The sequence below is a fragment of the Sciurus carolinensis genome, chromosome 5 (genome assembly GCF_902686445.1).
Source record: "Sciurus carolinensis chromosome 5, mSciCar1.2, whole genome shotgun sequence".
Classification (NCBI taxonomy): Eukaryota; Metazoa; Chordata; class Mammalia; order Rodentia; family Sciuridae; genus Sciurus; species Sciurus carolinensis.
In genome coordinates this window covers 139,881,067-139,905,585 of record NC_062217.1, presented here as the reverse complement: position 1 = coordinate 139,905,585, position 24,519 = coordinate 139,881,067, and the positions used below count along the sequence as shown (strand labels likewise).

The 24,519-nt window shown below is 34.1% G+C and overlaps 1 protein-coding gene across 3 annotated transcripts in view; it reads right to left on the bottom strand.

The window, feature by feature from the left end:
* The window catches only part of Tnks2 (tankyrase 2), a 56,999-nt gene that overhangs the window by 10,795 nt on the left and 21,685 nt on the right, over positions 1 to 24,519 (bottom strand). Inside the window, exons 8-22 of one of the 3 annotated variants that reach the window (XM_047552385.1) lie at positions 24,253 to 24,439; positions 23,153 to 23,274; positions 20,615 to 20,706; positions 20,448 to 20,526; positions 17,203 to 17,374; positions 14,081 to 14,160; positions 12,779 to 12,838; positions 11,451 to 11,596; positions 10,508 to 10,673; positions 8,227 to 8,446; positions 5,457 to 5,566; positions 4,636 to 4,824; positions 2,446 to 2,698; positions 1,341 to 1,423; positions 166 to 286 (exon numbers count right to left, since the gene is read on the bottom strand). In XM_047552385.1, the coding sequence (XP_047408341.1) occupies positions 166 to 286; positions 1,341 to 1,423; positions 2,446 to 2,698; positions 4,636 to 4,824; positions 5,457 to 5,566; positions 8,227 to 8,446; positions 10,508 to 10,673; positions 11,451 to 11,596; positions 12,779 to 12,838; positions 14,081 to 14,160; positions 17,203 to 17,374; positions 20,448 to 20,526; positions 20,615 to 20,706; positions 23,153 to 23,274; positions 24,253 to 24,439 (2,080 nt within the window). The remainder of the gene's footprint in view (positions 1 to 165; positions 287 to 1,340; positions 1,424 to 2,445; positions 2,699 to 4,635; positions 4,825 to 5,456; positions 5,567 to 8,226; positions 8,447 to 10,507; positions 10,674 to 11,450; positions 11,597 to 12,778; positions 12,839 to 14,080; positions 14,161 to 17,202; positions 17,375 to 20,447; positions 20,527 to 20,614; positions 20,707 to 23,152; positions 23,275 to 24,252; positions 24,440 to 24,519) is intronic. The other 2 variants (XM_047552387.1, XM_047552386.1) reach the window with 2 other exon arrangements.

The window sequence follows — 24,519 nt, the reverse complement described above, 5'->3', positions numbered from 1 at the left end:
AGAAAGTTTAACTGTTAGCAGAGGCCTTGATTCTAGATGTCCTGAATTCTAATTAGTGCTCTATTAAACAGATTCTCACAAACTTTAATATTATCACTTACTATACTAAAGGCTGCCTTTATATAAACTAATATTCTGGGAACAGAAATTATTAAAATGAAATACCTTGTTGTCCAGAGATAAGTCTTTCAACTCCTTTAATTAGTTTGTGTCTATGTCCATAAGCGTTGATTCCAATCTCCTTTAGCTCCTTGTGCCCCATGTCAACCAACACATCCAAAGTGATCTTACAAAAGAGAATGAAACTATTTATGGAGTGCTTATTCATGAGTTGGACATTCATCTTATACTGGTTTTCTCAAAATAATTTAGATTCATGAATTTGCTCCAAATTATTTTGCATAGTTTTGATATGAAAATAAATCCTTCATTAAGTTGAAAATAAAAATAATGTTGGAACAAAAATGTTGAGTCATGAATATATCTTCAAGTTAACCACACAGGTATATCATTTCTTTTTTGTGATACTGTGGCTTGAATTGAGGGTCTTGGGCATGCTAAAGAAGTGCTCTACTACTGAGTTACATACTGGGCCCCCATTTCATCTCTTCTACTACACTTTTCTGCCATCACTCTACATCTAACCCTGTTTACACAATGGCTTCAATGATTCCTCCAGAGTCTGGACTACAATAAAGTGGTACTTCTGTATCACTCTCAATCTAACCCTTTTACCTAAAATACATTATTCCCACTTCATGAAATTGAAGCCATTCAATCCTGTTTTATCTGTACACCTTCTAAGAAGCTATCCCTGAATAGTTCAGTTCACAGTAATCTTTTCCTTCTTTGAATTTCTTAAATCTATGCCAAACTCTTCATATGTTCTTCTAGTTCCAAAACTAGACTGAAAGCTCCTGTGGGTACAAGCCTACAGTAACTATTTTTTCTGAAAAACAATGAAAAAATATCAGTAAATGTATTCTGGCAGAACACTTTAAACTGGAACTACCCAGAAAAACCTAGATGTACAGATAGCATATCTATATACCTTCCCATAGCAACTGAAAAAATGTAGGTAGTGACTGACACAACAGAACTGAATAAACAGAACTTTCTTGGGTCCAGGAGTGTAGATCAGTAGTAGCATGTGTTTAGCCTGCATAAGTCCCTGGGTTCAGTCCCTAGCACCAAATAAACCAAAAACCAAAAACCAAAACACAAAGAAACCACTCTCTCTCCAGTAGCTTACAAGGTTCAAGGGATTTCAAGTATAGCCTAACTTAAGTTCCTTGAGTTTTCAAAACTATTAAACTAAGCAATACAATTCATCTACTCACCTGTTCTCTCTCAAATATATCCATTAGGTGCTCAAGTCCAAGATTCCTTACAAATTGAGTTATGCTAAAATCTACTCCTGGAACTGAGGTTGGGGGGGGAAGCAGAAAAAATTTCACATCATAATATACAACATTATAATGATAAAGTTTTCTGATGTTTCTAATTTACTTGAATTAAATAATTATGAAGCAAAATATAGTCCCTTAGAATACTGAATGTAACATTAAAAATTGCTAAGCCAGACTATAAAATTTCAACATCAGAGCAAAGAGTTAATCTATGAGGCCTTCTGTTGGGTGAAGGCTCAGACCCTGGGAAACAGATTTGGGATCCTGGCAGATGGAAGATGCAAGATGTAGTTAGGATAGTAGACATTTTTATTTGGAGGTAGCAAGAGTCCCAGCCTCTAGCTCTAGCCCCATTTTGCCTAGGCCAGTTCCGTTTAGCCCCTGAACCATTTCCATAGGCCTTTTTTATATGCAGGCCAGACAAAGAAGGCACATTGCCAACGGGTTACATAAGCAAATGTTGCATCTTCCCAAGCAAATGTTTATGACCTTGACTGCATATGCTGAATCAGCATGTTCATGACCTTGATTACACACTTTAAACATAGCCTGCTGAAAGCCTCTGTGTGGGAACCTAACTATAGCCATTTTGGGTCTGCCCTACACCTTCTCAGGTAAAACAAAAAAATCCCAAATAACTTTTCTTTTTTTTGTTTTAAACTTTAGTTTTAATTGTATCTTTAAAATCAATAAAAATCTTACTTTCAGACTGTAATTTCCCTTACAAAAAGTTTACAAAAACAAGTTTAACATCCTTGCCCAGGGTGAGATGAATTTTGACAGGCAAAAGATTTATATCCAAAGAGTAGGTTGCAGCAGTAAGATTCATCAACTTTTAACGTGAAAGGAAAAAGTTTCATTAGGAATTCTATTAATAATGTAAAGAAAACCACAAAAGGTGAAAACTTACAGGCTATGTTAATTGATTTGGTATTAATAATAGTATTTAAAGTGAAGAAATACTTTCAAGCATTTGAAATGACAAATATGGGGCTAATAATACCAGTTAAAAAGTCATTTTTACATAATGTCTCACCTTCCTTTCTCTCCAAACTGGAAGCACCCTCTGTTCCACTTGAACTAACTACTGAAGACAGTTCAGAAAAACTCCCAGATAAGTTGTCAAGACTGCTGGCTGCAGAAAGGCTTGATGGGCTGGACGGACCTGAAGACAGAGCATCTGTGGTGGTTCCTGGGCTTCTCACGCCATTAAGCACTTGAGGTTTATAACATGAGGGTAGAGCAGAAGGGGGCATGGCTGCTGTAAGGAGAGCACTAACATCATCTGCCTATGGTACATTTAAAAGAGAGAAAATCTGTCACAGGCCAGTTTTAAAATTCTATTATACCTAATAGAATGCAGTTAAAAATAAGACAGTCACAGCAAATGTGCCCTAGCTCTACTAAAACACTGGTAAATACTTGATTATTTTAAAAGTGAAGCAAACAGAATGGTATTCAGCTTAACTGTTATTAAATATAATCAGATTATCCCTTATAGATTAAATATAATAAAAATAAAATTACTAAATGTGGCAAACAAGAAAATTCTAATTTTTAAAAATAATTTATTTATTTTGATTCATTGTAAACAAATGGGGTACAACTTATTTCTCTGGCTGTACATGAAGTAGAGTCATACCATTTGTGTAATCACACATGTACATAGGGTAATGAAGTTTGTCTTATTCTGTTATTTTTCCTTTCCCCCACCCCTCCTGAAAATTCTAATTTTGACTGAAATGAATTACAAAAATATGTATTTTCAAAGGTCTTTACACCCTTATTACAATTACTCTGAAATAAGAAATTCAACCTACATATGAAACTTCACCAAAGAGAATTATGTTTGCTTTTCTTGGAAAATATTCAGTGATATATCTGTTCCTCAAAATTAAAAAAAAAATGTTTTTGTTTTGGTAACGAAGATAATCAATTTTAATCAAATCTGCCAGAATCAGGGAAAAAAGGCCCCCAAACTGACCAGTACATCAATTTGTTTCATTAGTGACATATAATCATTCTTTAAGAGTGATCAATTAAGATACTAAGCAATTAACATTCAGCATGAAGTACTTGTTTTCAGTCATTTTTATTGCCTGTTCTAATCTTCATCATCCTCCCTTTCAATCTGTGCAATCTTGTGGAACTCACTGATTGTATACAACATTTGTTTATAATAACAGTACCATTTACTGTGTACCTAATACTGTGCCAAGGACTTTAAACATATTACCTTATTTAATTCTCATATTGACCAGGTATACTTATAGTTGATGTATCTAAGGTTTGGAGACTAGACAACTTGTACAACTGTACAAGTGATAGAGCTGGAATTCTAGTCCAGATCTGTTTGACTCTAAGCCTGTGCATGTTTTCTACAGCATTCTACTTCACTATCACTGTCATTTAATACTATCTGGTAAATGAATACATGGGTTTACTTCTCAAGCAGCTTAGAACTGAGAGAGTTTCCTAGGGAAATAATGCTGCAAATACAGTTGGGCTGTCAGCCTGCTGAGAAAAATCTATTTAAACCTCAAATGAAGCTGAACTACATCAGCTTCTCATTGTTTAGGTACAACAAAATCTCTCTCAGTAGAAAACAGCTTTAAGAAAAGACTCTTCTTTCTGTCTCAAAAAGTGTTTCTCTTTCTTTTCCTTTCCTACTCTGGTTAATGTGTACTCAGTGAGAGAGACAAGAGACCCATGGTCTGTACTATTTTTTGCCCTGTATGCATAGTAACAGCATTTATGGAAGGCCTGGGCCTTTTTTTTTTTTTTGGAACTGGGGATTGAACCCAGGGGCACTGAACCACATCCCGGCCATTTTATATTTTATTTAGAGACAGGGTCTCGCTAAGTTGCTCACAGCCTCATTAAATTGCTCAGGTTGGTTTGAACTCAAGATCCTCCTACCTCAGCTTCCCAAGCCACTGGGATTACAGGAGTGTGCCACTGTGCCCAGCCTGGGCTTGCTTTGTTTCTCCACTAATGAAAGCAGTTTTAGTGCTCTTTTTCCCATCTCCAAAGTACACAATGATACAGTAGTATATAATAACTGATAATTTATTATCATATTTTAATACCAAAGAGATCCTAAATAAGAATGGGCTAAAAACCAAATTTTGCCACATTCACTATGAAGATTTTTTTTTTACACGTATCAGGTGAATTTTAAAAGGTCAGACAAGCACTGAGATTTTTCAAAGAGCCCATCACTTACTGAAACTAAATCTAAAGGTGTTTGTCCTTCCTGATTTTTAAGAGTAGGATCAGCTCCATGGGCCAACAATAAAGCACAAAGCTGTGTTCGTCCCTTTTGGGCTGCTTCATGCAAAGGTGTGAAAGCCCATTTGTCCGTGGCATTGACACATGCATTATACTTTATTAATAAAGCTGCTACATCTACATGCTGTGAAAGAAAATACTTTAGTTACAGTCTGACATATTACTTAATCACATTTTATTTTTTAAGAAGAAATTAGTTCTGTATCTACTTCCATATTTTCAAACTTACTTTGGAAATGAAAAGTAAAGCTGTTTCTCTCCAACATCCTAATTTATGGGTAGTTGCTTAAAAATTATAGTAGATAATTCAGTAACTTGAGAAACTAGAAAATAGTTAAGAATTCTACAGAGTCAGAAACAATTTTAATGACTTCTGACTTATTCATGTGTTATAACTGCTGAATATCAATCTATAAACTAGCAACATTCTTCAATTATTCAAACTATATCACTGACAGAGGTCAGCAATGATAACATCCTTGATTGTTTTAAGAGTGGATCATGCATTTCAATCTCTAATATTCCTGTGAACCATTGTGAGTTTTCTGGGCACCAAAAAATACAAAATGAAACTATCATATCTCATTGAAACAGGTGCAAAGGAAGATAATAAAACAAGACACAATAAACTGAAAACTAAAACTTGGAATTTATTTAACTTCATATAAAATAAATTCAAATAATTTCATACAAACTGCAATACTGACTTTCACTCTGAAAATTCAATAGGTTAAAAGGCAATGCCAGAGAACTTACCCCATAAGACGCTGCATTATGTAAGGGAATAAGTCCTCCTTTGTCTTGGGCATTCACATCAGCTCCATGTTGTAATAAATACTCTGCAACTTCTAAATTATTATAACCAGCTAATTTAGAAAAGAAGTAACATTACTTTTATTTATAAATTTAAAAAAGTTTCTCAAACACAGCTATAAATATTTGTAAAGCATAGACATTACTGGAAAAAGAAGATTTTATTAAAATCTGAAATTATGGAGTCCATTAAAAATTTATCTTCTTGAAAAAATTTCCCATTGGCCTCAAAAGCTAGAAGCTTTTGGTGAGAACATCCATGTGTTTTGGGGACTCTCCAAATTACACTGATTGATTTGCTTATATCTTGCCATTTAAAACTTGCCTTCCTGGTTACTACAACTTCCTAACCTCCATGGTTTCAAAGGTTGCAAGTCACAGACATCCAATTATAAAAGTCAAGTTAGGAATACAAGTAGCTGCAAGGCAGGGGGAAGCACACCAGAGTGGGTCTCAGGGTAGTACTCTTCCCCAGAAGGTTGCAAAGACATGCTTTTTGCTATAAAGAACTTAGGGATACATATTTCCACAAGTCTGGCTAAAGCCATGAAGTAAAGCTTAGTATTTTTTGCTATACACTCCTAGCTATCATCTTGTAAGCTGTAATACTCTTATGGGACAGCATATTTTATTTGACACATAGAAAACAAATTAGAAACTTAACTTTGCCAATACAAAAACAGATATCACTTGACTTGAAAATGATTCAAAATGTTTTTGCTCACATTTTTATTGTAGTTTTTATCCTTTTGCAGAAGGACCTAATGCGCAAGAATTTAAAAAGATCAAGTAAGAAAAACCACAAAATTCCCCCAAATTAAACATTACACTAATCTAACGGTCCTTCTAGGCCTCAAATTAATATTATACCTTCTAGGTATAATACTTTTCACTGTGTTAAGTGGGCCAAAATATTTTGTGTATATAATCTACTTGTGACTTACAAAGACAATATGGATTTAAACAGCAACGTTAACTGTTCTCGGTAAGCTACAATAGAGATACAAAAGCTCATATAAATATATACAGCACAATTTCCAATCAGAGGTCAGGTCACAGCTTGTCTTACAAACTTCTGAGAATGGAAGTAGAAAGACTTTTTCTTAACCCTATTAGCATTTATGGCTTATAACTTCCAAAATGATCTAAAAGACACATGGATAAAGAGATTAACTTTCTTGGACACTGGGTTCCACATTTACATAAAGTTGAGAATTTAAAGGCAAAAATAAAACAAAACAAAACAAATTTTTTTTTGACTTCTTTCTCTCCAGTATTGGGGGTGCTTTACACTGAGCTATATATCCCCAAGCCTTTTAATTTTTAATTTTGCGACAGGTTCTCACTAATCTGCCCAGACTGGCCTCAAACTTGTGATACTCCTGCCTCAGCCTCCCCAGTAGTTGGGATTACAGGTATGTGCCACTGAGTCTGGACAAAATTATGTTTTTTTTCCTTTACAGTGCTGCCGATTGAATCCAGGGCCTTGTGCATGCTTGTCAAGAACTCTAACACTGAGCCCCTGGCTCCCCCCAAACTATCTTTTAAATGCTAGCAACACACTAAGACTGAAATGAACTCAAAACAGATTTTTATCTTATATCAAGCAGCCGAAACAACTGCACTACTTAATTTTTTTTCTTCTGTTTTAAACTATGTTTAGATAAACGGTGCATACAATGAAACTCTACTGAGGTATTAGCTGTAGCTAGCCCAGTGATTTTCATGGCCTATTCTTTGTCATCTGCTCTGAAGCTGAAGAAGCTGCCCTGAGGCACATCATTGTACAAATGTACTAAAAAACAATGGTGGTCTGTGCCAATTTTATGAGTGAAAACTTAGAAAAAATACTATGGACTGAACTCTGTTCCCCCAAATTGTTACAGGGTTATAGACCTAACCCCAGTAACTAGAATGTGACTGTATTTGGAGACAGGGCTTTTAAAGAAGTAATTAAATTAAAATGAAGCTGTCAAGGTAGCCCTAATTTGACCTGACTAGTGTTCTGGTAAGACCTGCTGAATCTTGGACTTCAAGCTTCCATACCCGTGAGAAAACAAATTCCTGTTGTTTAAAGTCATCTAGTCTTTGGTATTTGGTTATGGGAGGTTCTTTTTCTTACATCCTCAGTGCTTTCTATTTTTTGAGACTCAGTGATCACTAAGTTGCTGAGGCTGGCCTTGAACTAGTGATATTTCTGTCCCAGTGTCCTGAGTAACTGGGATTACAGGTGTGTGCCACTGTGTCTGGCTTGATTATGGCAGTTTTTGTAAAGTAAACAAGAAATAACTTTGGCAAGAGGTTTATGTAACTTTTGAAACATTTTAACAATTTTTTTTTTTTTGCTGTTTGTACTTAGCAGTTATTAGAATGAAAAGCTAGATTTCCTTGAGGAAGGTTGGCTCAAGCAGGCATATATGTCAAAAATGATTCAAACAATACAGTGAACTACAGTAAAAGATGCCAAAGCACATGGTGACTGGCACAGCCTGTTTGAATTGTTCTTATGGATGCAACATACTAGTACTAAAGTGAACTGGAATTTAGCTAACAGCCTGAAGAATGGTTGCCCAGTGTAAGTACATGAAAGAGTATATAATGGTGGCATTAAAAGACATTTGATTTGAATCTTTCAAGTTTAGTTACAGGAAATATTTTACTCAGGTAAAATGAACCATGTCACTAGCCTAAATATGTGAAATCATTCACTTACCTGCTAAATGTAGGGGTGTAGAATGTCGGCCTTGGGTATCACGGCAATTTACATTATCAGGAGAAGACAACTTCTTCACTCTGGCTAAACAGCCTTTTTTGGCAGCATCAAGCAAAGCTGCATCTCCTCGAAGCAGATCTTGAATATCTGTATCTCCATCTTTAACAAGATCTAAAGGAGTATTCCCATCCCTATTTTTCTTTGTAGGGTCTGCTCCATGCTAGGCATGTGAAAAATAGGAAGGGAGGAAAAACTGGCTTACGTGTGCCCTTTATCAATGAGAAGAGAGTCAATGTAACCATACCAAAGAAATTCACTTTACACTGAGACTGTACCTTAAAGATTAAAATGATTGTTATTAAAATTTAACCTATACCAGAAAATTAAAATAAAAAGAACAAAGAAGCTGTAAAGTATTATTAGGTTTTTATGTTTAAAACAGAGTTTTAAACTGTCATTAAACATTACATTCTACAGTCATGCTTCATTTAATGACAGGGGCATATTCTGAGAAAAGCATCCTCAGGAGATGTTTTATTGTGCAAACATCAGAGTACTTAACACAAACCTAGACAGTATTGGTTGCTACATACCTTGGCTGTATGGATAGTTTACTCTTCCTAAGCTATAAGCCATATACTACAGACAAATGTAATACAGCTTAAGTATCTGTGTGTACCTAAATTCAGAAAATGTATGTTAACCTCCATCAAGCTGGCTTAGGAATGGACTTCCTCAACAAGATTCCTAAAGTGCAAGAAGTAAAATCAGGAATCAACAAAGGGGATGGTATCAAATTAAAAAGCTTCTTCACAGCAAAGGAAATAATCAAGAATGTGAAGAGAGAGCCTACAGAATGGGAGAAAATCTTTGCAACCTGCACCTCAGAGTATTAATCTCTAGGATATACAAAGAACTCAAAAAACTTAACACCAAAAAACAAAATAATCAATAAATGGGCAAAGGAACTGAACAGGCACTTCATAGAAGAAATACAAATGGTCAACAAATATATGAAAAAAATGTTCAACATCTCTAGCAATTAAGAGAAATGCAAATTAAAACCACACTGAGATTTCTTCTCACTCTAGTCAGAATGGCAATTATCAAGAATAGAAGTAACAGTGGATGTGGGGGAAAAGGTACACTCATACATTGCTGGTGGGACTGAAAATTGGTGTAACCACTCTGGAAAACAGTATGGAGATTCCTCAGAAAACTTGGAATGGAACCACCATTTAAACCAATTATTCCACTCCTTGGTATATACCCAAAGGATTTAAAAGCAGCATACTATCGTAATGCGACTACATCAATGTTTATAGCAGTTCAATTCACAATAGCAAAGATATGGAACCAAACTAGGTGCCCTTCAACAGATGAATGGATAAAGAAAATGAGGTATACATACATAATGGAATATTAGCCAAAAAGAAGAATGAATTATGGCATTTGCTGGTAAATGAATGGAACTGAATACTATCATGCTAAGAAATCAATCCCAGAAAACCAAATGCTGAATGTTCTCTCTCATATGCAATAAGGGTGGGTGGGGAGGGAAGAACAGAAGTTCACTGATTAGACAAAGGGGAATGAAGGGAATGGAGGGGGATGGGACTAGGAAAGACAGTAGAATGAACTGGACATAACTTTCCTACAGTCATATGAATACATGAGCAGTGTAACTCCATGCCATCTTCAGTCACAAGAATGGGATCCTAACTAGTTATACTCCATGTATGTATAAAATATCAAAGTACACTCTACAATCATGCATATCTAAACAGAATAAAAAAGAAAATGTTAAAAAATTTCAGCTACATAATTGTATAGAAGCACAGCCATAAATGCAGTCCATTGTGAAATGTCATTATGCAGCTCATAACTATTTTTACTCTTCACAATGAAATAAAGTATGAATCTTGTCCTCTTGCTATTACTGGTATCTGAATTAAACCAGTGTCATCAGTTTTATGCTAAATAAGCCGGGCTTATAAACTATATAATCCACCAAGTATTTTGAAGTTAAATTATTAGACAAGAAAAAAATAATAATCAGAGATCATATCATATACAAAAATAAATCTGTGTGGTAAATATACTGGTAGATGAAAATTTAAAATTGGTGGCATTTTTTTCTGGAATCTAGTTACAGAATTAGATAATTCTGTTTTCTACTCTTACTAGTTTAAGTTTATACTAGAGTTGTTTGGGGAAAAAAAACAAAACTGTTAACATATTCTAGATAATTCGACTGTCCACAGTAAGTACTTCAATGTACCTGGAGCAGAAGTTTGCAAATTTCATATTTTCCTTTTGCTGCAGCTTCATGTAAAGGTGTAAATTTCCATAAATCAGCTACGTTAACTACTGCTCCATGCTTAACAAGAAGTTCTGCAACTTCATAATGTCCGTAAGAACACGCATTGTGCAAAGGTACAAGGCCCCTGAAATGAAAAGTAAAATGAAAAATAATGTCAAAAGGATGATTTAATTTCAATAATTATATACAACTGATGAAAGAAATTTCTTGAACTAAGAGATTATACTGATTATATTTAGTAGAACACTGTATATTTTTAATGGAAAATGATTTTTTAGATAAACTGGAAAAATTTAAATATCTTCAACAAACAATGAAACACTACATTACAAATCAGTACTCTAGGGCTGGGGTTGTAGCTCAGTGGTAAAGCACTTGCCTAGCATGTACAAAATCCCTGAGTTCAATACCTGGTCCTGCAAAATCAAAATCAAACAAAATAAAAACTAGTATTACAATATACTGTAATCTCCTTGTCCCTTACAAAGTTGTAAGACATTATGTAAGCAAGAATATAAATGGTATCATAAAATCTTAACTGAAATTAAAAGCTATATTTAAATCAATGTTAGGAAAACAGACATCTCCTGGGGGAGGTGGGGAGTTATCAACTACCAAAAATATATTTTCACCAGGAGAGGTGGTACACAACTCTAATTCAAGTAACTTAGGAGGCTGAGACAGGAGAATTGCAAGTTCAAAGCCAGCCTCCACAACTTAGGGAGACCCTGTCTCAAAATTTAAAAAAAGAAAGGAAAAAAAAAAAAAAAAAGAGTTGGGGTTGTGGTCAGTGTTATAAGCACCACTGGATTCAATTCCAGGTACCAAAAAAAGTAATATTTTCCTAAAAGGCCCAATAAAAGTAAGCAAAAGAGAGGCCTTAGAAACTGTTGGTACTCACCCTTTATCTTTAGCATGCACATCTGCTCCATGCTGAAGCAGATATTCCACCACAGACACCCTGTTATACCCCGCTGCAAAATGGAGCGGTGTAGACTGACGTCCTTCAATATCTCTGCAGTTGACACTCTGAACAGTACACAGTTTCTGTAGGATTGAACATAGCATACATGTGATGCTACATGTTTCATTTCTTGTTTCAATCCATGTTGTAGGAAATTTCAAATATTTGGCTTTTTTTCTTATCTCTTTAAATCAGTATTCTCAGGAATCTATTCTTATTTCATCTTGTTGTTTACGGAGAATACCACTCTGGTCCTCTCATTTATGCCTGTATTATACGGCTAGTAGGTAAATATTATCTTTACTACTACTACTTACATAAAGATGACCTAAGTATCATCATCACAATCATAACTTCCATTTTGTGGCAACTACACGTAGAGGTACACTGGATCACAGCAGCACCAGTGTTGTCAAGGGGCTTGTTAAAAATTCACCATCTCAGACTCCTACATACTGAATTAGAATCTGCATTTTAATAAGATTCCTAGGTTATTTGTACACACATTAAAGTTTGGAAAGTACTACTTCAGACCAGTGGATCTCAAATTTGCATGTGCATCTAAAGGTCCTGCCTTTAGATTTTCTGATTCAATGTGTCTTGGGAGGGACCTGAAAACTAGAGTTTCTAACAAGTTTCTAAGTGATGTTGGTGGTCAAGGAACTATACTTAAAGAGTCTATTAATAAAATGCTATTGGTAAATCTTAGGAAAATTAAGAAAACAGTCACTCAAATAATTTTGTTTTTTGGTTCAAATAAGGAGGCAGAGTGGAGAAAGTCTCAAAGGTAAACACTCAGAGTATTTTGCATGAAAAACATGAAAGTTTAGATAAGGAAAGCAACATAATATATCACAGTGCTCAAAACAGAAAAAAACAAAAAACAAAAACTCATTATTAGTAAAAACTCTTTCCCCCTTTCACTATCCTATCTTAAAAGCAGGAATATGTAAGCTCAATAAACTAAGGAGCCAGGTGTCAGTGGGTTCACCTCAAGGGGTTTTATCATTAGACTAGTAAAGCTCTTCTATGTTTACTAAACAAGAACTTCACAGATAAATTCAGGGGCCTATTCAAAAGATGGTGTTTCAGAGGGTATGAAGTTGGGCATTAGGAATGAGTATTTTTAATGTGTTCCAGGTGCTGTTAGGTTTGGTATTACAACAGGCCTCTAGGTTTAACTATGTCCATTCTGAGACAGGCTTTCTAATAGTAGGTGTCCAATTAAATATCTAGCCAAAAGGATCACCACTAAAAAAACATAACTGAGGACACGAGAGTTCAATACGCAGATGTTCTTGTTCCAGAGATTCATACAGAGCCACCTAAGAACAGAAAAGAAAAAGGCTGGTGGAGATAAATGTCTATCAAGTAATTTTAGAAGCAGAGGGGAGGGAAGACAGCCTAATACCTATCACTAGGAGAGATGGCCTTCCTTAATCCAGTGGTGTTACTTTATTCTCTAAATCCAATTCCTGCCTCTACTTTGTGTCCTCTTCATTTACCTTTTCCTTTAGACTGTTTTCTGTCTTTATGAAAACAAAATTTCATTAAGTGCTTTGTATTGTGCTTACTAAATAGTATTATGTTTTTTAATATGTATAAGTGAACAGGCATTTAAAATTTATCAGTCTTCTTGCCTCCACATAGAAAAAAAATCAGTTAGTTGTCCCTCAACTACTTGTTTTAACTTAATTTTCTGACCACTTCTTTTACAAGTATCCCAAAATCCTGAAGTTATTTAAGATGTCTATAATATCTATGAAGATAAAGCTACAGGAAAGGACCAATTTCCAGAAAGTTCTTCATTTATAAGACCAGTGAATAAATTCCTATAAGCTCATTTGAGATCAACATTCATATTTCTGTCTTAGAAAATATAAAATTGATTTTGTCCAGCAGGACTTTAGTATTGAGACTACCCTACAGAAATACAGCAAAATTATTCCAAATAGCTAAATTTGTCATGAATTAAGTCAACAAATACAGCTTTTTATAAAACTTATTACCCACTAGTGCCCCTTCAATTTGGATCAGTAGTTTTGAAAAAGTATCTAAAGGGAAAACTCCCTTACCAACTTAGAAAAGAAAAATAACATTGTTACATTTACTGAAGAATAATTTAATTCAAGAAAAATGCTGAATTAAATTCTTATATTAGTTGAATTGTAAAACAGTCTTGATCATTCAAAATATTATGCTTTTGAGTTATTTACCTGGATGTATAATTTCTGTAGGTGGGGAAATATCTGGTAAAGCAGTTAAGACATATTTGTGTGGTAAAAGTCCAAAGAGAATCTGAGGAAAAGTTATTCTGGGAAGACTGGTATTACATGAAGTATATTTAAATCTGTGAAATCTGACATTTACTGAGATGTATGTGAAACTAAAAAGTGCTTTTCTTTCATTACTTGGTGTTCCTTATCTACAGAGAACTAGATATTTTTGTCCTTTAAAAGCAAGGCACATATAAATAAACCAAGCTCTTCATTATTAACAGTGCGGACTTCATTAAATGATGTCAGAATAAAAATGCATGGTTAACAAATACATAAAGATTATCTTACTTTTACAGTTTCCACATCTCCAGCCTTTGCAGCTTCCAGCAACTGTCTGTCTGCCTCTGAATTCCCTAATGGGATACCCTCTAAAAAGAGAGATGGAAAGAGTGATTAATTTCTGTTTAGAAAATAGGATCAAGTTTCAAGTGAGGCATCTTATCAAAAGATAATGTTCTTTTATAGTGCAATAGATTATGTAGGAAATCTCCATGGCAGTGGGGAAAAAAAAATTAAGACTGCTTTAAAACTTTTTGAAATACTATATAAACAAAATATTTAAGTGTGTATAATTACAAAATGTGATTTAAGCAACAAAAAGGAACATAAAATAGATAATAAAAGCTGGCTTGCTCTATAATCAAGCCACATGGAGTGCTAGAAAAGCATTAAATTAGGAGAACAAAGCCAGAAATCTAACAGTGGATCTTCCATTTACTAGTTATCTGAACAGGGGCAAATCAATGTCCTGAGGCTCCCATATTTTTAGTTCTAAAGAACAAAGTTGAACTAGAAGATAGATAAAGTCATGTATAGGTCTGAAATTCTGTTTTATAGCTCATTTAAAACTTCAGAAAAAAGAACATCTGTTACCTTAGAACAAAATAAACTAAACACGACTCAAAATTTAAGTATAAAAAATAAAAACCTTAAAAGAACTAGAATAAAACATAGGTAAATATCTTTATATCTTGAAATAAGAAAGCTTCTTAGAGTAAAACATCCAAGGCAGAACCAAAAAAAGAAAACTGATTTGGAAAAATAATTGTCAGGCAAAAATAGAGCATTAAACAAATTTATAAACTAAAGAACAAAATAGAAAAAAAATCACATTTCAACATACAGTTTAAGAGAGACTATATCTAACATGTTCTTGTGAGAGCATACTAAAAGGTTTAAACAGACAATTAACAAGTAATTCACGTACAAAAAATAGAGAAATGGCCAATAAACATAAAATTATGTTCAAATCTGCTCATTATCAAATACAAATTAAAATGAGATCCTATTTTTGCCTACTTCATGTGCAAAGTGGAAATGTGAAGCTACACTGAGAGTATTTCTATAGTTTGCACTAAAAAGCATTTTTTTCTGTTAATTTAAAAATGCACATTCACCTAAGAAAAATATTAAGAATTACAGTATCTAGTACTGACAATAAAAACAAAACTTAATGCTTTCTGTGGGTTTATAAAATAGTACACATAACTTTCCTAGAAGGCAATTTGAAAATTATATAGCACCCTTTGATTTACAAATTTCCTTTTAATAATTTATATTCAGAAGCTAGTTGGAAAATTAAGAGAAGCTAAAAATAACAGAAGTTAATATAAAGCTAGCAAGACTAAATTTTATCATTAGGCGACTGAATAGGATTTGTGTTATTATCCCTAATTGAATGTGTGAAACATGGAAGAGAAAAGGTAATCTTGAAAGTAGCTGTATTCAGTTCAGTTTTGGCAGATGCCATGAGACTACATCATCCTGCCTTCACCTATTCAAGCTGTGTTTCTCAAAATGTGATTCCCTGACAACAGACATAAAGATCATCAAAGGTGACTGTTAAAGACAAGAATGCTTGCTCTATTACAGTTCTTATCTGAGCTTTGAGATCTCAAAGCTACTCCACTAGATTCTAATAGAAAGTAGAGATGTAAGTAAGGATATTTTGATATATATATATATATATTCAATATATGTGTGTGTGTGCGTGTGTGTGTGTGTGTGTATATATATATATATATATTTTTTTTTTTTTTTTTTGTACTGGGGATCAAACCCAGGGGTGCTTTACCTCCAAGCAATACTCCTAGCCCCTTTTAATTTTATTTCTGAGACAGGACCTCTCTAAGTTGCTAATGCTGACCTTGAACTTGGAATCCTCTCACCTCATCTCCAGAGTCACTGGGATTAGAGGCAGGAGCTACCATGCCTGAAGCAAAGATACTTTATTATGTGACTGGATTTCTACATTGAAATATTTAACATGTGATGAGTTCAGACACCTGATCTAAATATTTTAAAATGTAAAGAACATGAGCACATTCAATAGTTAAATAGTACTTTTTTTTTTTTTTTGGTACTGGGAATTGAAGCTGGGGTACTCTACTACTGAGCTATACATCCCCAGTCTTTTTTGAGACAGGAACTAAGTTGACCAAGTTGGCTTCAAACTTATGACACTCCTGCCCCAGTTTCCCAAATTGCTGGAATTACAGGCATGTGCCACTGCACCCAGTTTAAATAGGTTTTAATAAGCCACAGAGTGTTACCTTGTACGTGACTCAAATATGCTGGATCTAAAAAGGAATGAAGAAGCAGTGCCAGTACTTAGGGTATTATGTGTTACAAAGGTTGCTGTCTTATTAAGACCCATCTTTTCAGATTTTCCTTTCTTTAAAAATAGCAACTATTATATCTTACTCTTAAAATTTACTTGATAAAATTTGAGAGTCATCTATTTACTCAGAGATTGGGCAGAATATACACTGTAATGAAATCACAATTGTGACTTCACAACATTTGGATAGTTAAGTACTTGTAAAGAGTACCATTAAGAATGAATAGCTAAAAATTCTCAAAAATTTTCTCTTCAATGTGGTACACATACACAATGTAATGTTATTCAGCCTTAAAGAAGAATGAAATTATGGCATGTGCAGGTAAATGGATGGAACTAGAGAATATCATGCTAAGTAAAATAAGCCAATCCCAAAAAGCCAAAGGCTGAATGTTTTCTCTGATAAGCAGATGCTAATCCACAGTGGGGGGTGAGAAGGGAAGAATGAAGGAACTTTGGATTATGCAGAGGGGAGGGAGGGGAGTGGTGGGGTGGTGGGGATGGGAAGGTCGGTAGAATGAGACAGACATTATTACCCTATATACATGTATCAAAAAAATTTTACTTTTGCTTTTGTTTTTTTTTGGTGCTGGGGATTGAACCCAGGGCCTTGTGCTTACCAGGCAAGCACTCTGACGATGGGGAACTATATCCCCAGCCCCTGAAAAAAATTTTTAAAATAATATATAAAACAATTTTCTTTTCATTACCAGTTCCTGCATATAACACCTAATGCTAAAAATTTAAAGGTTAATTAAAAAAAAATTAATGTCATGGAAACATTTAATACCTTGAAGCAGCTGCTGTACATTTTCATTTCCCATCTGCAAGGCAGTAAATCCCTGAAGGGATATGATGTTAGGATCACATCCATAGCTTAGAAGTAAGCGGCAAGTTTGTAGATGGCCACAATGTGCAGCTCTGTGCAGAGACGTCTGACCAAGATTATCGAGAGCATTAACCTTAACAATGCAGAAAAGCTGAAATTAGCCTGCAGTTTGCAATTTAAAATCATTGAACCACTTATTTAACATTTGCTACCAATTTTGAAGTTTTCAATTTTTTTTTTTTTTTTTTTTTGACACTGGGGATTGAACCCAGGGGTGCTTAACCATTGAGCTGCATCCCCAGCCCTTTTTATTTTGAGACAGGGTCTCATTATGTTATCTAGGGCCTCACTAAATTGGTGAGGCTGGTTTTCAACTTGTGATCATCCTGCCTCAGCCTCCTGAGTTGCTGGGATTACAGGTATGTGCCACTACATCTAGCTCAATTATTCTTTTATGAAACCAAAATAAATATTTGCTTAAATCTAGAGCACAAATTTATCAACTCATGAAGGCTGACATCAGAAGGAAAACCCAATTTTGGGTTAAAATGCTGAGTAACAGTTGTGTTTAGTAACAAATCATTTACAGATTCACTATATTTAGAGCTAGACACTGCTTAAGAAAGCTGAATCTCTATTTAAGGATCTTAGAGTTCTACAAATGTGGAGATTAACCCCAAGATGCACAATAGTCAGGAGCAAAGCCAGGGTTAAAATTAGTATTAAAACACTTACTTCTATTGGCTTAATCTTCTACCCAATTTATCATGTAACATATAATCTGTATTGATAAATACATGGTAAATCCACAGAAGAAAATATTCCTCAATAACACAATGGAACAACTGTTCATAGTTGGATAAAATCTCCAAAATATTACACTGGGTGGAAAAAGTCTTACACAAAAGAAGTACATATTGTATGATTCGGGTCTAGAACAGGTAAATCAAATCTGCCAGAAAAAGTAAAAATGGCTGTTACTGCTAGAGGTGGACACTGCCTGGGTTGGAGCATTAACCAGAGGATGTTCATTATCTTGACAGGAATTTTGGTTATACAGATGTGCATATTTATAAAAATTCAGCAAATGTGCATTTAAAATTTATGAATTTTCACTGCATGTAAACTTGGTATCTTAAAACTATAAACAAATGAACTCTAGTTGCTGCACTTGTGGACTTAAGAGACGTACATACTTATGTGCAAATTATTTTGACGTGTATCAAAAATGGTATACTGAAGGATATGTAATAAAACAAATGTATTAAAACACTGGTGATAGACACTAGATGACAGATATATAAATAATTACTTTCTTTAAAATTCTTTCAACTTCTCTATATCTTGGAAATTTTTCACAGGAAAAAAAAATTGCCTTTAAGACTTCCCCCTATCTCATGCCCACCTCCTCCACATTCCCATCATGGAAATAATTCTTCAAAATATAACTGAAAAATTAAATTCTTTAGTAATCAATTCTATGCCCACCAGTGTTTTGAGACACTGGCCAATTCATATTCATGGAATCAGAGAACATTTTAAGAGAAATATACCACCACCTTCTCAATGAACATTAAACTATGAAGAGCTAGCTCTCGTGTTTACAGAATCTGAAAAATCTTATTTTAAAAGCTCAGGGCAATTATTAACATTTCTAAACTCAGTGAAGAGTAAAAAACATCCACTAGTCAAAACTTTATTTGGGTAGTACTTTGTGTTAGGATTAGGGTGACCAACTTGTCCTGATTTGCCTGGGACTTTCTTACTTTTAGCACTGAAAGTTCTGTTTCTGGAATTCCCTAAGTCCTGGATAAAACTGGGTGGTTGGTCACCCTAGTCAAGACTGTTTCACTGAGTTTCACAACTCAAATTTAATATACATTGAGATAAAACTCTTCAAGGAATATACCACATGTATGAAAAAGAGCAATCAATGAAAAGTTAGCGAGACAAATGAAGTATGCCAAGCAGTCAAGCAGAAATAAACTTTATTTTATTCAATAATTTACAATAGGAAAGATCGAGATTACATATTATCAACAACTCCTCCAAATCAAAGAGTTTAGGATACTGAGAAGCAACATGTAAAGTAGTGGAAAATTCTAAGTCATTTTTTGAGTGAAGAAAGGACAGATAAGAAAATTAGTCTGTAAAACACATTAGGGAAGGGCCACAGGGCCACAGGGCCACCCAAGTGAAAAAGGGTCTGTTTCTTTCTTCTCCTGTTATTCAAAGCAGCTCTGTTCTTGTGTTAAATAGTAAATTTCTAGTAAAGATTTTATTTGAAGAAGGAAAGGATCTATGGCTAAGAGTTGAAAATTGCTGAATCAGGTGACTCTCTCTGTCATCTCTTCCAATTTGAAATGTGTATCTTTTACTAAGTAGTATTTTTTGAAGTTCCCAGATAAGAAATGATTTGTAGGCTTGATAGAAGAACAATTATTCAATGTTTAAAATGATTTGTGTACAAATGCGACCTAATGAATAGTAATTTCTTGCCAATGGTAGGTATAATGTTTTTTATCTAAATTACTTAAATAATTTATTTCCTATTTAAATTCTTTGGCTTAGTTACATGAATGAAACGTGGGCAGACCATCACTGGGGTAAACAGCAGGAGTTATCTTTGTGACCAAGAACAAAAGATTCGGTAAGAAAAGATGACTGTTCAGATTCAGTATGATTTTAGCTGGGGATATTCTGGAGAGTGTATTGTTAGAGAGACCTTAAAGATAACTGTGATAAAACTGTGATAGTGGGGTATGGATAAAAGGAAGAGAGACAGAAGTACATAAATAGATAATATACGTGTAAATAAATACATAAACTTTCTGGCAAAAAAAAAAAAAGAGATACAGAAAAAATTAACCAAGGAACTTTATTTTTTGTTTAGGGTGACACTGGGGAATGAACCCAGGACCTTGCCTGTGCTAGGCAAGTGCTCTACCACTAAACTATGTCCTCAGCCCTTTAAAAAATTTTGAGACAGTTCTCAAAAGTTTCTCAGGCTAGTCTCAAACTTCCAACCCTGCCTCAGCCTCCCAAGTAGCTGGGATTATAGGCATGCACCACTGCACCCAGCTGCAGGACCGTTTGGGTGTAGATTAAAAACAAAACAGTTAATTTGTAAATAGGGAGTATGCATTTCATCTGTTGAATAGAAAATAAACTGTTGAGTTACCAAGATTACCAAAAAGGAAGTATACCTTTGCTTCATGTTTCACCACTACTTCGACAACATCATTATGAGCTTTTTCAGATGCCACGTGCAGAGGAGTCAAGAATCTTAAAAGAGAAAAAGTCAGCCAGACAATGAGTATATTTTCCAAAGATTAAAATGTCAATAATATTTAATTATTAAAAGTATACTTACTCTTTAGTCTTTTCATTGATGTTTGCTCCTTTTCTTAGCAACAGTTCACATATTTGCTTTCTTTTGGGATATGGAGATGCAGCAGCACAATGCTAAATAATTTAAATTGCAGCATTAATCAAGGACTATATATAACTGATTTTTATTTAAGAACACTTGAGTTTCCAATCAAGAATAATCAAATTATTTAACCTCCTTATTTTATTTTTGACCTAACTTTATTCTCTAAACGCTTTCTATTGGATAGTAACTATTACCAAATTCTGACAAGGTCTGAAATCCTATGGACTAAATGATTTCTGTTGTTAAATATTCTGATCAAATTTTGTCATCTAATTTGAAAAAGCCACTACGGATGTGAAGAAAAACTTACTGCAACTGATACCTATCTTAAGGTACTTATGTTATGTTTAAAAGTTAAGAAAATACCCCAAAGGTTGGGGTTTCTTTACATGAAGAAAGAATAATGTTCTTTCACTTTGAATTCTACTTGGTTAATAGCTAATAAGGTGCTTCGCTCAACTAGCTGCTGCAGCAGAACAAGGAGCTTGGAATACCTGTTTGATACAACTGGTTTTAGAACTCCATCTGGAGTTCGAGGCTAAAGCATCTGTATCTATGATATCCTTAATATCACAGAAGGCAGAAGGTAGGGATTTGCCAGTTAGAAACCTAGTATCTTATGGTCATGGCCTATATCTGTGCAACCTCAACCTACAGGATGATGTTCATGAACAAGTATTCAATAATGTCTGAATGATGAATGACTAAATCAATGTATAGAATATTAAAACTGAAATCTGAAACTCCCTAGAATAAAAGTTCTGTTTAATTTATAAGCAAAGGTGCTATACACATCTAAACACACAGTATACATGAAATTTGTTCATTCTCATGATGGTTAAAGATTCATTTTTTGATACTGTTGCAGTCACTAAAATTACCCTTTTGCTCTTAAGAAAACAAAATGCAACTAGTGAACATAGCTCTTCTGGCACCTCAAGGATAATAACTCTAGGACATCTATCAGAAGAGCACAGAACAAAGGAAATAGTTTATTTCCAAGAATTCTTTATCACATCCACCTCAAATGCACCTCTACTCCTTTGCACCATCCTGGGGCAGGGCCTGCAATCTCCGGAAGCCAAGAAGGAACTGCTCCTGTACCTCAATTTCCCATCAATCCTTAACTTACAGTTATGTTTGAGGGTCAATAACAAGTATTTAACTGCAAGGTATTGGGGGGGAAACAATGTGTAGTACAATAGTTCCTCCTTATCCATGCTTTTGCTTACCATAGTTTCAGGTCAAACTGCAGTCTGACAATACTACGTGGAAAATTCCATAAACCATTCATTAGTTTTATTTGTTTTTGAGACAGGGTCTCACTAAGTTATTTAGGGTCTTGTTAACTTGCTGACACTGGCCTTGAACTTGTGATCCTCCTGTCATAGCCCTCCTAAGTCATTGGGATTAAAATGCACCCAGCTTCACGAGTTTTAGAAGTTGTTTTGAGAAGTGTGATGAATGACATCTTGCATCATTATGCACAGGATGTGAGCCATCTCTTTTTTCTAGTGTATGTACACAGCTGTCTATATTACCTGTTCATTATCACTTAGTAGTCATTTTGGTTATCAGATCAAGTGTTGAGGTATCACAGCATTTGTGTTCAAGTAACCCTTATTTTACTTAATAATGGCCTTCAAGTGCAAGAATAATTATGCTAATAATTTTGATATGTTAAAGTTACAAGTGCTTCCTTTTTTGAAACAAATTAATATAAAGGAAAGAAAAAGAATTGTGTTCTGAGGTTGGCTACAGTGAAGTTATTGAAGTTATCGATGTTAATCTCTTACTCTACCTAAATTATAAATTAAACTGTACCATGGGTATAGAGGAATAAAAAAAAAAAAAACCCAGGACACATAGTGTTCACTATTGTCTGTGGTTTCTGTTATCCATGAGAGTCTTGGAAGATATCCCCCACAGATAAAGGGGTACAACTACATTAGCTTTTCATACTAGATATTTTTCCATGAGGTTAGTCCTTCAAGTTTCTCTGCACCATTTTAATGCTGTTGTGGTTTTAATTTTTATTAGCATTTCTTATACTCTGCAGCTTTGTTATTTTTTTACCTGAATAATTTAAAAGAAGTAGCAAAAAGATACTAAATGTTTAAAAATAGGTTTTTACATAAATTTCATATAGCTTAGATTAAGGCACAAAGAGAAGAAACTTATCATAAAAGATTAAGTACAGCTATTAATAGTGAGTTATAAAAAAGATAAATATATAACACATATCAATATATGAATATAATTTTTTTCTGGATGGATTCTCAAACTTATAATAGTATTGCCTTTTTGGGGGGTATGGTAAGGCTATTTATATTGTTTGAATTTTTTCTTTATGTGTGGGCATTAATTTTTTAAAATTAGATTTTTAAAATAATGCCATTGCTAAATTAGAACATTATGATGAGTTTGGCATGTTTTTGGTTACTGTGTTTTAAAAACTTAAGTCTGAAACATTACCAATGCTGTTTCATGTGTCTGAGGATGCTTGAAATTCACCATTTCCAGAGACAGATGTTTTTTGATTCGTGTAACATCAGCTTCTCGAGCAGCCTGCAGCAATGAGTGGCCTTTAAATTCATCTAGATGAAGAAGCATTTAAATCTATATGAGAATTATCAAATTAATAGAACTTACTTACTAAAAGACACTCAGCATTATTCTGGAAATAATCTTCCCAAATATCCTATAGTGGTATTTCAGCTCCCCTCAGTTATGGCTCAATTCATCCCCACATGTATACACAGATTTAGGCCATGGCTGATTCATGATCTGCTCAAACACATAATTACCCTAGAGCTATCTGGAGTACTGCAATATATTCACAGACCACAGTGTTCTGAGAATTTTTTAAAGAACAGAACTTTTCTCAATAAATTACTCCTATGTTAAAATAGCAACAGCACATGGTTTTGTTCAGATCTATCAGATAACTGGTGCTAGACAAACTGTTTCATTAAGTGCCACCTATGACGAACAAATGAGTATTTTTTCAAAGTTTCTTTTATTCATCAGACTTGTGAAATCACCATTATTCTTTATTATTCCAGAAAAATATAACTAATTCAAGTTGCCTATTTACATGTAGTAATAATGTGTATGAATAAGGTGGTTATTTCCTACTACATCTACTTCAGTTATAGACAGAAAACCACAGAAATCAGCCCAGGTACCAAAGATTATAAAGAATAAAGATTGTTAAGACCTGGGGACTATATTTACAAGATAACAATCTGACAATCTGATAAATAATACTAACTTAATGAACAGATTAGCTAGAAAATCGTATCAAAGATACAACTGAAACCAAATGCTTTCATTTCAAAAGAATATCATTTAAGACTAAAAACATAAAAAAATATAACTTGACTTCAAAAACCCAATACAAATATATTTTTTCATCACACCTAGAGTAAGCAGAAGCTCCCTAAACAACTATACTTATATCTAAGGAAAATATTCCACTACTTAAACTCTTAGAAAAATAAATAGGAAAGATAAGTGTTCAAGTCAATGATAGCATAATATCTTAACTGCACATTCATAATTTTTATACTCACATGATAATCTTTCTTTTAACTGCGGTGTGGGAGCCAAGTCAATAGCACTTTTATTGTGACAATTCAGTAGTGTTGGATCTGCACCGTAACTTAGGAGTAGAGAACACACTTCAACCCTATTCTTGGAAGCTGCCTCATGAAGAGGAGTGAACTGCCACAAGTCCATTGCATTCACACAGGCACCATGCTGGGAGGAAAAAGTATGCATTTAAAGTTCAATTTTAAAAGAATTTACAATTATTAGTTATGTGTAGTTAACATCTTGTA